Consider the following 12,862-nt stretch of genomic DNA (forward strand, 5'->3'; position numbering starts at 1 on the left):
CGTTGTCCCCTTCCCACCACCACGATCCAGCATCCCCCACTCACCCACCCACCCAAGCACAATTTCTTACCCCGATGTGGCACCAGCACCAACGCACAGGACATGTCGAGGCCCGAAAATCCTCCCTCTTCCTTAGGCTGGGCCTTGAGCCTCTGGATAAATCAGCAGGTAAGCAAGCTCCCAGGGGAATGGACCCTGAGCTCCTGAAGAGACACAAAGCAGACTGGCTCCACAGGTATTCAAAGAGATTGGCCTGTGAGCAGCAGTCCACCCATGTGGGACTGCGTCCTTTCCCCGGCAGATTAAGCCTGAGGAGGGAACCTCCAAGCACTGAAACCACTCAGAGAACAGATGGCAAAACATACCCAAAAATAAGAAAGCAGAGCAGATCAGAACACACTTTCTGAATTTGCTTGCAGAAGGAAAAACTGAAGAGGGAGCTGTTCTCCACTGCAGAAGGGGAGGCGTTCAGAGTTCTGAGTGACATCCTTCTGCAGATTCATGACGAATGGGAAGCAATAGCTATGGTACAGAATCCTATGTCTTTGCTACAGAATAGTGCTTAAGAGTCCTACTAGCATTTAAACAAGTTATGTTTCAAGTTTCAAGTTTATTAAAATTTTTGATTAATCGCTTAGTCTTACTTCAAAGCGATGAACATACTTAAAAAACAATTAAACGTACAATATATTAAAAAGTAATACATTATTTAAACATAAACATTGAAATAAACTAGACTATATACAAACTTAACAAAACAAAAACAAAGAAGTAAAGGGGATTTGAACTACAAATTATTAAGTGCTGGTGTTCTAAACATTTATGCAAATAACACGTTTACAGAATTGCCCTTCATGTGCCCTAGACCTGCACAATTCATGAAATCAAACTGCTATGGCTCCTGTGAAGTCAGGAGGAGGAGTGCTACATTACTGAAGGTCAGATACTCACTATGCTAAACGTTTCCTGGTCAAGATCATCTTCTTCTTGTTCTCCAATTGGAATTGGTTCACTCCCAGCTGTAATATGGACAGGCCCCTGAGACTTCTTAACTTTACTTGCAGTCTTGGTATCAGCACGCTTGGGCTATAAGAAAGGAAGATCAGTGTGTTTACGTTACTCTCCTGTTCACAGGTGAGTTTTCAAGTTCAAAACTTTATTTTTTTACTTGTTAAACCGCCCTTTGGGTACCTTCTAAGCAGTTTACAAATAGCTAACAAACCGAAAAGGAATTAGAATATCATAAATAATAATTCAAGGAATTTTGGCTTTAAAATCCCATCAATAAACTGATCTACTGATTATTCTCATAACTCACTTGCTAAAGTTAGCTTCATGGAAGTACGATAGACTCTGGCTGTGCTAAAATTACTAGTATTCCTGTGTGGGAAGAACTCTTAATTCAAGATGAGCTTGTACAGTGTTCAAATCAAAGAGGAAAGGTTTGGAGGAGATATGCAAGTGAGAGTGGGGAGTAATAATAACAAAAGCAGCAAAGGTTTAAAATCTGTAAATGTTCTGTCCGGTTGAAAATACTGTATATACATATTGAAAAGGGGGCATAACTATTATCAGATGTCCTGGAGACAGTTAAAAGACATTTGTTAAGCTGACTCCTCATGCAGTAGCTGAGACAAATGGGGTGGAAAGAGCTGATGAGCGAAATTCTGATTGATTTTTTTTTTTCTTTTTTGGTAAAAGAAAAACAGGAGTGCAGATGGATGCTAAGAAATACTGATTCCTGAATAGGAAGGGTGAGTGATTTGTGAAAATATTTTGCTAGAAAATTTAGGATGAGGATGATGAATAAAACTGAATTGAAGATTTATTTGATGATTTAGCTGTTTTGTTCTGGTTTTACATTACATTACATTAGAGATTTCTATTCCGCCTGTGCCTTGCGTTTCTAAGCGGATTACAAAATTGGATGAAAACTGGACATTTCCAGGAAGTTTACATATCAGGTATATAACATATACATGTCAAGTTTACATATCAAAAGCAATACATACAAGTTAGGGAGATTATTACGTAACGTTGAGGGAAGGAATATTCTGGTTACAGATGAAGGTTGCTTACATAGCATTAAGGGAAGCAATATTCTGATCCCGGATGGAGGTTGAATTTTTAGGTTTCTGAATAAGATTTTGGGGAGGTTTGAAGAGTTTGGCTAGGGGGTACTAAGGAGTGGTGTTTATGAAGGTTTTAAATCCACTCTGACCCTATTGAAATCTGTGATGCTGTGGGCTATGTTAATTTTTGTCTGTTGCAAATTTCTTACTTTATTGCCTCTGAAAATCACTTTATTCATTTACCACCTCCACCTCCTGCAGCTCTTCTTGGTGAAAAATGTGCATGACTGAAACATCCTCGCCAACTGGCATCTCAGAAACCCAACCATCTGCATCATCTGTTCCCCCGAGAGGATCTTAGGGGTCAACCAAAAGGTCCAAGTCCTCATCAGACAAAAAAAACTGGGTCAGCAAGGAAAATAATCCTCATCACAAGAAACCAGCAGACACTTAGACAAAGGCAGGTGGGGGACTGGACGGGGCAGATGCCGAGGAGAGCTGGATGGGGACAGATGTCAAAGAAGGATGGATGGGGCAGACGCCAAAGGAAAAGAGGCCTCTGATGAACCAAAGACCCCGCCCCCCCCCCCCCCCCCGGGGACGAAACAAGACCACCAGCTGCTTGCAAGTAAATCTTGTACATGGCTAAAATAAAATTAGGGGCAAAAAAATTACTCACTGTAGGTGCTGAAAAAACACCTAGGACCTGTTCCTGTCTCTCCAAAACAGGAGGGAGGTCACCTGAGGCCACAGGCAAAATGGCGTAGCTTCCCACCAAAACTGAGGAAAAGCCCACTGAAAAAATCTCACCTGAGGTTTGTAGCGGCAAAGAGGCTTGAATGGATCCAGCTGCTAAAGCAGAAATACAGGCAGCAGTTCGGGAATCCCTAGCACTATTGGCAGCAAGGGAAACCTTATTTCCCTGACCGTTGGTAGCTGGGGAAATCCCTATGTGGGGGGTAGGGTAAGCCCGGGCTTCTCCACTGTCTACAGTCGATGAGCGGTGCATGCGCGAAGGGGAACCATGCTTGCCAGGATTCCCCCTTGCAGCAGCCAAAGCACTTTGTGCACACGCCGGCCACATCTACCACTTGTTGGACACACTATGAGCACTTTTTTCAGTCTCTTTAAAGTGCTCATTGTGAACCACTAAGGGGAGAAAACAAAACCGCCAGTTAACAATAAAAATCAATTAAAGCAAATTGAAAGTTTCCTTCCAGACTGGCTGCCTCAGGTTTGTTTTTTTTTTACAAAAGTAAAAACTTTAATGGACAAGAGAGCAGACCCCACTGGCTCTCAAAGCTGTAGTCTTTGTCTGACTGTGGCAAGGCGTACAGCTGAGGCATCTCTAAGAAAAAAGTTGGGGGACGTGAGGGATTCAGCTGTCCGCGTGTAGCACCCCCGAGGTTGGATGGACCCCCTAGCTCTGTCTAGACAGCAAAAAGAGACAACAAAGGCCACTATTCAAATCCAACAGGCCCTAACAAACAAAGGGAAATACTGTACAGGCTTAACACCGCCACCTGCTGGAGACTGAGAGCAGACTAATTGTAGATGGGACTGCACAGCCCACTTGTACTACTGTCAAAAGTCAACCTGTTCTCAGTCTTCACCAGCTGGCAGAGGTGCGTAAACCCATCCGTTTTGTGCCGGTCTGGAGGGACGATAAAGAAGTTAAGAAATTCATTTTGACTCAACCTAGCTCCTGCTAAAAGTTGTGAGAGTTAACTCAAGCTGCTATTGAATTCCAAGTATTTCCTCATTATTAACAGAAAATGCAATGTCAAAACTACCAAATCACTTGTTTGGATCACAGAAACCTCATTTCCCTGTACAAACGAATTGGCATTCCATGACTTCGGAATCTCTGTGATTCAACTGACCACCTTGGAAACAAAGCTGAGGATTAAGCAGAGAGGAGAATTCAGTACCTTCTCTTTCTTTTCCCGTTTTTTCTTCTCTTTGCTTCCTTCCTTTGCCGTTATTGGTTTTTCTTTGTTCTCTTTGTTTTCTTTCTTTTTCTGTTTTTTCTTTGCTGGGCTTTGCTCTTCCTCATCCTCCTGGTGACAGAAACAGCAAGACTTAACACCTTCTTCCACAAAGCTTGGCCTTCTAATCCAATGCAGAACTTTAAAGTTATGTATAAAGTCTCCCCAATCTATTTCTGCTGTTATACTTTCCTTAAGTCTTAGGCATATCGGAAGTATTATGAAATTAAGAAGGAATCTATTAACATTCTCAAAATATTGCCTATTACTTGTTGTAAGAATTCAAAAATGAATAAATAAATAAATAAAAAAAATATTAAAATATTGCCTATTTTAATAATGCCTTGATAAATCTTAACCAATTGTTAGTGTAGTCCTTAGTCACTTCTCTCTGAATCACTAACTATTCTCTGTACTCTTTTAAATCTCTTTATGGTGGCTATTTACATATTGCGGCACCATATACACTGTGAAGAGATTACTGGTCTGATATTAACATACACTTCATTATATGTGTTTATGTATATATATATTAATTCTTCATTTTTTCATTTGTATGGACTTTCGGATATCAACTGGATCATGAGTAGTGCCAAGCAATCTCTTGTCTTCATCAGTCCACTTTGATGTTTGAAGAAAGACTGCACACACTCGATTGTTCCCCTCGACCCTGAAGAAAAGCCTTGTTTGAAACATGTATGTCGGGAGAGGTGGCATTGATGAACGTTTGAGAGCTAACCTCAAAGCTAAGTAGCTCAGTAATAAGATTAAATTAGAAGAAAAAGACATTAAGTAAGCAAATGAAATACAATGAAGAAATAGTTATGGAATTATGAAATTAAGAATAAGTATGAAACTAAATGAATTTTAGAGTTTTGAGTAAATAAACAATAAAGTGGACTGATGAAGACAAGAGATTGCTGGGCATTACTCATGATCCAGTTGATATCCGAAGGTCCATACAAATGAAAAAATAAAGAATTAATATATATATACATAAACACATATAATGAAGTGTATGTTAATATCAGACCAATAATCTATTTACAGTGTATATGGTGCCGCAATATGTAAATAGGCACCATATAGCTTTATTAGATTAGAGATTTAAAAGAGTACAGAGAATAGTTAATAATAATAATAATAATAACAGCTTATATACCGCAATACCGTGAAGTTCTATGCGGTTTACAAAGATTAAGCAAAGGTACAAATTGATTGACTCTAAGAGGGGAGGAAGAAAGAGGGTTAATAGGACAGGAAATCCATTTTTGAGGAGAGAGTGATCAATAGAACAAGTTAATCGCTATAGAGGGGAGAGAGAAGAGAGGATCAGTTGTCTAGATACTTTAGGAACAGGTGTGTTTTCAGACGTTTCCTAAATTCCTCATAAGTAGTGGGCAGAAGTAATTGTTCTAGGTCTTTACCCCGTGATGCTGCTTGGTGCGAGAGAAGATGTTCATGGTGTTTTTTCAGTTTAAAACCTCAGAGAGAAGTGACTATTTTAATAATGCAACATAAGCACCTATGCACCTTTATAAAATATTACTTCTACTAGTGCTGTACAACAAACATGCAAGAGACGGGCCCTGCTCAAAGAGCTTGCAATCTAATTAAGAGAGACATGGGACAAAGGTGACCTATCCATGTTACTTGGATGGGAGAAATATAAGGGGGGTAGAGATAGGGGAGTAAAGAGGGAATGACAACCGATATGAGTGCTTTACAAATTGTCAGGGTAGAACAAACCTAGTTTCAAAAAAGTGGGGTTTTAGCCTGGTTTTGAACACCACCAGGTGGACTTTACAGTCTATGACCCAGAAATATCAAAGAAGAGACAAGTTAATTTAATCATGTATTTATAATGGGTATAACGAATGGTCAGACTGGATGGACAGGTCTTTATCTGCCGTCATTTACCATGTTACCACAAGAGGGGGCTTGATGCACAAAGTCGGGCAGGATGTGCCAGGCATTAGGCTCAGCAAGGCAAAAGGGACGGAATTGGCAGAAGAGAAGGGCATCGACAAGAGAGATGAAGAGAGACGATGAAGAGAGCTTCCGGGGCAGAGTATAGGGAGAGACAAGAGAGAAGAGTTTGAACTGTATGCAGAGATGGACAGGGAGCCCTTTGCTTCTGCTCTGCCTAAAGAAATGCCTATATGCATCTAATTCTATGTTCATCCTGCAATGCCATTTTATAAAAGCTATTTTCTGCATGTAAAACAAGTCTTAACATGTGGAAAATCCTTCATTTACTCCCCCATTCAGGGTATTGAGCACTTGATTTTGTAAACTGAACCTTTTTTTTTTTTTTTTTTATAAATCTTTATTCATTTTCAAACTTTCATCAAGTGTACAAATATCAAATCAATAACACTGTATACATCACTTGATATTTTTACTATTATATCTTAAAATACAAATATTTAACCCTCACCCCACCCATCAAACCCATTCATATTTTCTAAACTGCACAATAATTAAAAAAAAAAATAATAATAACCTCCCCCCTCCCTATAATAACTGGTGTATACTTCAAAAGAAAAATGGCGTCTAATCATTACAAAAGGTTGTTAATGGCTCCCAAATTTTAATCAATTTCTTATAATTTCCATGTTGTATAGCTATAAAAGATGTCTCGGAAAACCATGTAGAAGTTGACGCTAGTTTCCCAGGGCACACTTGCCCCAGGGCCTAAGCTATCTCAAGCATCGGTGTCTCCAGCACAGGCAACAGCAATTTTGCACTTCAGTAGACCTCCATAAATCAGACATTCCAACTGTCTGTCTTTGCATTTCTTCATGAACTGTTCAAAGAATCGCTGGCATAAGGAGAAGAGCAGAAGCCTCTCAAAACACCTCCCAAACATCTTCAATAGTGCACTCCAGTTACCTTGTCTTCACCTTCGTCCAAATGGCTATCTGAATGGTGAGCAGCAGAGCTGCTGTTCCCATGGTCATCTTTCACCTTCCCAGAATTATCTTTCTTTGGACGGGGTTTCCTCTTCTTTGGTTTGACCTGAGAAAAAAAATAAATCAAGAAAATCTATGATATGGGGAACTGATTTGGGAAGGGGAACCCATCCAATGTGTTCTGAACTGTGCAATATTTTGTACCAAATGACGGCCTTAGACAATGTATAGAAAAGTTCTAATTCTTCAACAGAATTCTCTCTTCCATTAACTTTACTACAAGATCAACACACTGCAAAGACTGGGAAGAAAATCCAAACAGCAGAGTAGAAAGCCACATTAACCGATCGCTCGGAACAGAGGCCTCACCACAATCTCACGGCCAACACAGACTCCATCCCTTCTACTTTGTTCCATTGTATGCCTGAAACAAACTGCATGCAATGCGGCTCCCTGCGCTAATAACCACTATTGTGGTTTAGTAAAAGGGGGGGGGGGTTGAATTAGCAAATTGGATCAGTCCCAATACATTTTTTGTAAATAATAAAAAAATGAAAAAAGTGGGTCCAAAGAGTTTTATTTTGTCTAATTTTCATCCATTTTTATTTAATTAATCAATTATTCATTTCTCCATTTACTGTTTTTTAAATTTCCCACATTTTTTGTTAAAAGTTATATTTTTAAACTAGGTATTTATTAATCAACAACTAATAATTGTTGTTGTATTTATACATAGGTTTCATTTTAGAAATATTTTTGTTCAAATAAGATTTTACCTTTCAATTAGGTATTTAATAAGTAATTAATTTTAATCGTCTTTGTTTACATAAAAGTTTCTGTTTTAAAACATTTTAATAGATAAAAAAAATGTATGCCCACTAATTAATTGACAAAAATATTTATGAACCCATTTTTTTTCTACAATCTTCGATTCAGTGAAGTGTCATTTTTTTCCATGTTCTGTCTTTCTTTTTTCTTTCTTCCTTTCCTTCTTCATTTTTTTCTTTCTTTTTGTATCCTTTTTTCTTGATTTTATTTTATTTTTCTACTTTTCTGTTCACTTCTTATTCATTTATTCCTTGTTTTCATTTTCTATTTCATATTGTACATCTCATTCATGCTTGACTTATACATATTCTGTTTATTCATTTACGGGTCCTTTTACTAAGGCGCGCTAGCTGTTTTAGTGCGTGCTAACGCATCCATTATAGCCTATGGACACGTTAGCGTTTAGCACGTGCTAATATTTAACATGTGCTAAAATGGCTAGCGCCTTAGTAAAAGGACCCCATAGTATTTATCTGCTCACTATTGTGATTAAATCATTTTGGAACATCACCAATCAATTCTATGCTTCTGGTAACGTTGCTCTCAATTATTCCTTATCATGTTTACTTATGGGCTTTTAAAAAAAACAAAACAACTTTTAAATACTTATCCAGTACATATTTTTATTGTTATGCAATATTCATTTTTTCAAAAAAATTCTTTCATTTTTTAAAAGTTTTTATTATTTACAAAAAATGTATTGGATTGATCCAATTTGCTAATTCAATTTCGTTGCTTGCTCTTACTCAGACACCAGAGCAGTAGTTCCTAAACCACATTCCTAGTCAGGTCTTCATGAGATAGATGAACATCCATGAGATAAGATTTGCATGCATTGCCTCTACTGCATATTAAATTTTTCTCATGCATATTCACTGTGGATTAGTGGCCTAAGCAACAGGGGGAGGCATTGGTTCTAGGCCCCCCACATCAGGCTCAGGTTGCATTTAATACATAGTGTTCCCTCTAAGCTGAGCAGGAGTCCTCCACCCACAGTCTCACCAATAGAGGGTGCTGTTTTACTGTCACATTTTTCAATTGTGAGGGACAGGCAAGTTCTGCAGGACTCCAGGGAACATACCTGTCCTTAGCGACTGAAAATATTCCACCCCCTAGTGGTAGCAATTCCCTGTCAGAGCAGCAGAAGTCAGTAGTTTGTTCCAGTCTCTGACATCCAGCACTTCTGCACATGCTCAGTTCATGCAGAAAGTGCTGGTTGTCAGAGGCCAGAGCAACCTGCCAACTTCTGCTGCTCAGGTTGTGTGGGCTGGGCTCAGGCATGGAAGCTTTGGCAGGCAAGGCTTGAGCATTCCTGCCAGCAAAGGGGGAGTGGGGGTGGCAGAACGGCAGTGAGGGAGGCAATAGCAGCAGCAGCGAGCAGGGGGGACTGAGAAGAAATGCTTGGTGCTTCTCTTCACCCTTGGTCCCTCCTAACCCAAATCAACTTCTCGTTATGCCCTTGTGGTTGATATCCTGAAACCCTACTGTAGAAAATTAAAACCGAGATAACAGATTTAATGATCTAAAAGTGTCGCTTTCTTTTTTTGAGGTAGGCTAGTCAATAGCCACTGACTTTCAGATACTAGCAACCTGAGCAGATCTGCAGAGATAAAAGGCTGGAACCATATGGATCCTACCACTTCTTATCCTCCCAATCACTGACCTCTTCACCCACAGGGTCAGTTTCCTTCTCCAGGTCCTTCTTCAGCAATTTTAGCAGGTAGTCTGCTCTTGTCTGTAAGTGCTTTGCTTGAGGTTTCTTGATCGTGTCAGCAGGTAGTATCTTATAAACAAATACACACAGGGGTAAATAATCCACAGTGAGTGCATTAGTCATCAGAACAAACCAACAAGTGCTTTTACCTGCGGGGTTTGCATTAGTAAAGCAGGAACAAACAAACCAAAACTGCAGATATGTACAACGATGTAGGCAAATTTTATTGTGACAACCAAAATATATATTAAAACCTTTTTACCAAACAAGGGACCCAAAACGGTCCGTGTTTCGGACAACCTTCATCAGGGGTCCATGGTAGAAAAAGGAATAAAATATATGTCACAAAGAATGTTGAAAAATACAGTAAAAACAAACAGATGATTTTAATTATATTTAGTGACTCTCGGCGTGACACATCATCTGTTTGTTTTTACTGTATTTTTCAACATTCTTTCCAGTCATTGCAGCTTTTTTTTAAAACAATGATCACACTCCAAGACAGGGTTGAAAAAGTAAATTAAAACTCAAGAAAAGCCTGCTGAAAAACTGTCTCCTGAGGCCAGTAGCGGCAAAGAGGCCTGACTTGACCCAGCCTCTGAGGTTACTTCCGAGTCTATCCCCTTTCACCTTCATCCTATGCCCCCTCCTTCCAGAGTTTTCTTTCAATTGAAAGAGACTGACTTCATCCTGCCTATATCTTTTTGAAGGTGCAGTCTCCAGAATTGTCTACAATATTCTAAATGAGTTTCACCAGAGTCTTATATATGGGGATCATCATTTCTTATGCCCTGCTGTGCTGGAATTTTCACAGACCCTTTTAGCTCATCATCAGAGGACACAGTTCCTTTAACAGAAGGAGCCCGTCTTCAAATGCAGAGAAGGCTGAAGAGCATGAGCACATGAAGGTGGTCTGGGTGTCATTAAACTGCCTGCTTGCAGCAGCATTAGAGTTGAAGCATGGCAGTTTACATGTGGGGATTGGGGGTGCCAGTTTTGTGTGGCATGCCAGGAGCTGGAGTGGTTTTAACACCCAGTCTACTACTGCACAAAGGGACTGCTGCCTATAGTTCACTCCTGTGAGTGTCAGTGCTGAGCCCCTTGGGAGGAGAGGATACAGTTGGAAACCAGCAGGTATTTGAGGAAGTTCCAGTGGGCTTCATTTGACTGCCATCTACTGTCAGTGAAGTCTGGACTAGAGGTCTGCACGGGAACGGGGATCGCGGGGGTCCCGCAGAAATTCCCCCTTAACCCACGGGACTCCCACGGGGACCTCCCTCTAGCCAACGGGACTCCCAAGGGGATAGGAGGCTTTGGAAGCAGGGTTCATCCATATATCAAAACATTTCTATTCAGAAAACACGTCATTACCAACTAATATCCTCCCTTTATGCACAAGCTCTCCCTCTATAGAATAACACATTAATCAATTCTTAGAACCTTTCCTGTCATACATACTCTGATTCCTATATAAACATTTTCCACACTATCCAATAAACTTCTTATGTCATTATTAGGCAACTTCCAATCTGTAAACCGTATATACTGATATTCTCCACTATATTCTCTTATCACTTGATTCCCTGATATGTAATTTTCATAATTGAATCCTCTACCACACCATGTAATGTACATGAATCACTGTTATGTAATTTATCTAGATAATCTTTATTACGCAATTCTTTTGGTAATGTCCAAATCTCCTATAATTTGTATTCCGCCTTGAACAATATATAATGTATAATGTATTCAAAATTAATTTTCCTATGAACTGTTTTCCTACCTTCTTCTACTCTATGTTTATAACCTAACTAATTTATTTTTCTCAAGTACTTTAGCAAGAATGTGAGCCTTTGGGACAGTCAGGGAACTCTAAGTACTCTCTCTTCATCTTAATTAATCTTACTTATTGCATTTCTTCTGTTTCTACTGTAAACCGCTTAGAACTTCACGGTACAGCGGTATATAAGAAATAAAATTATTATTATTATTATTATAATATAATGGACACGTCAGCCTTAGTAAAAGAGGGGGGTTATAAGTTAATTACCTGAACAGAAAACAAAAAAAGGATTCCACCAAAGAGATTCCACAAGGAAAACAGCAAAAGAAACTGTGGAATTGATGATCCTGTCAGAAGTAATTGCTGCTTTTTATGGGGACGGGCGGGGATGGAGGTAATTCCTTGCGGGGATGGGTGGGGACGGAGAGGATCTTGGCGGGGACGGGTGGGGACGGAGAGGATCCTGGCGGGGACGGGTGGGGACGGAGAGGATCCTGACGGGGACGGGTGGGGACGGAGAGGATCCTGACGGGGACGGGTGGGGACGGAGAGGATCCTGACGGGGACGGGTGGGGACGGAGAGGATCCTGACAGGGACGGGTGGGGACGGAGAGGATCCTGGCGGGGACGGGTGGGGACGGAGAGGATCCTGACGGGGACGGGTGGGGACGGAGAGGATCCTGACGGGGACGGGTGGGGACGGAGAGGATCCTGACGGGGACGGGTGGGGACGGAGAGGATCCTGGCGGGGACGGGTGGGGACGGAGAGGATCCTGACGGGGACGGGTGGGGACGGAGAGGATCCTGACGGGGACGGGTGGGGACGGAGAGGATCCTGACGGGGACGGGTGGGGACGGAGAGGATCCTGACGGGGACGGGTGGGGACGGAGAGGATCCTGGCGGGGACGGGTGGGATTTCTGTCCCCGTGCAACTCTCTAGTCTGGACCTCTGCTTTGTATTATTTTTTTTTTTTTTTACAGTGAACACAGATTCCGTTTCAGTCCATTTGTCTTGTTCCCCTTTAAACCCCTCCCCCCCAAGCATGGCTGATGAGGAGAAAAACACACTGATGTCATTTGGGGTGCTAAGGTAAAAATGAGAGGAGGAGAAGGGGGACAGAACTCAGGGGAGGTTTATTCAAAGCTTTCCTGATCAATTGGAGAACGCGGTCACATCGTGGCTGCATTCCCCGACTGGCAACAGGGAAAGGGCAAATGCGCATTACCCAAGATTATGGACTGCTGGTTGAAAACCTGGACCTAGTGACACTACTATAAGCAGATTTCACGGAGAAAAATACTTTTACCTTATCGCTCAGTTTAAGGTCAGGGTCCATTTTAATCAGCTCCCAATTTCCATAGCCATGTTCATAAATTCCAAGCAGTAAATGTGAATCTTCTTCCACCCCCCAATCAACATCAAAATGAGCAGCTTTGACACGGCTCTTCAGGCAGTATCTTAAAAAGCAAATATATCAACGTGGTTACAAGGCTTGGTAACATATGATCAAGAGGCTAATTCAATGTGTTGGCCCATTTTTCAATTCAACATCTCCTCATT

At 40.8% G+C, this 12,862-nt stretch overlaps 1 protein-coding gene across 1 annotated transcript in view; it reads right to left on the minus strand.

Annotated features, from left to right (window-relative positions):
- The window catches only part of CHD2 (chromodomain helicase DNA binding protein 2), a 186,355-nt gene that overhangs the window by 32,759 nt on the left and 140,734 nt on the right, over positions 1–12,862 (minus strand). The window contains 5 exon segments of the mRNA XM_033920273.1: positions 952–1,086; positions 4,004–4,132; positions 6,956–7,081; positions 9,467–9,586; positions 12,609–12,759. Coding sequence (XP_033776164.1) covers positions 952–1,086; positions 4,004–4,132; positions 6,956–7,081; positions 9,467–9,586; positions 12,609–12,759 — 661 coding nt within the window.

The sequence above is a fragment of the Geotrypetes seraphini genome, chromosome 14, assembly GCF_902459505.1.
Source record: "Geotrypetes seraphini chromosome 14, aGeoSer1.1, whole genome shotgun sequence".
Classification (NCBI taxonomy): Eukaryota; Metazoa; Chordata; class Amphibia; order Gymnophiona; family Dermophiidae; genus Geotrypetes; species Geotrypetes seraphini.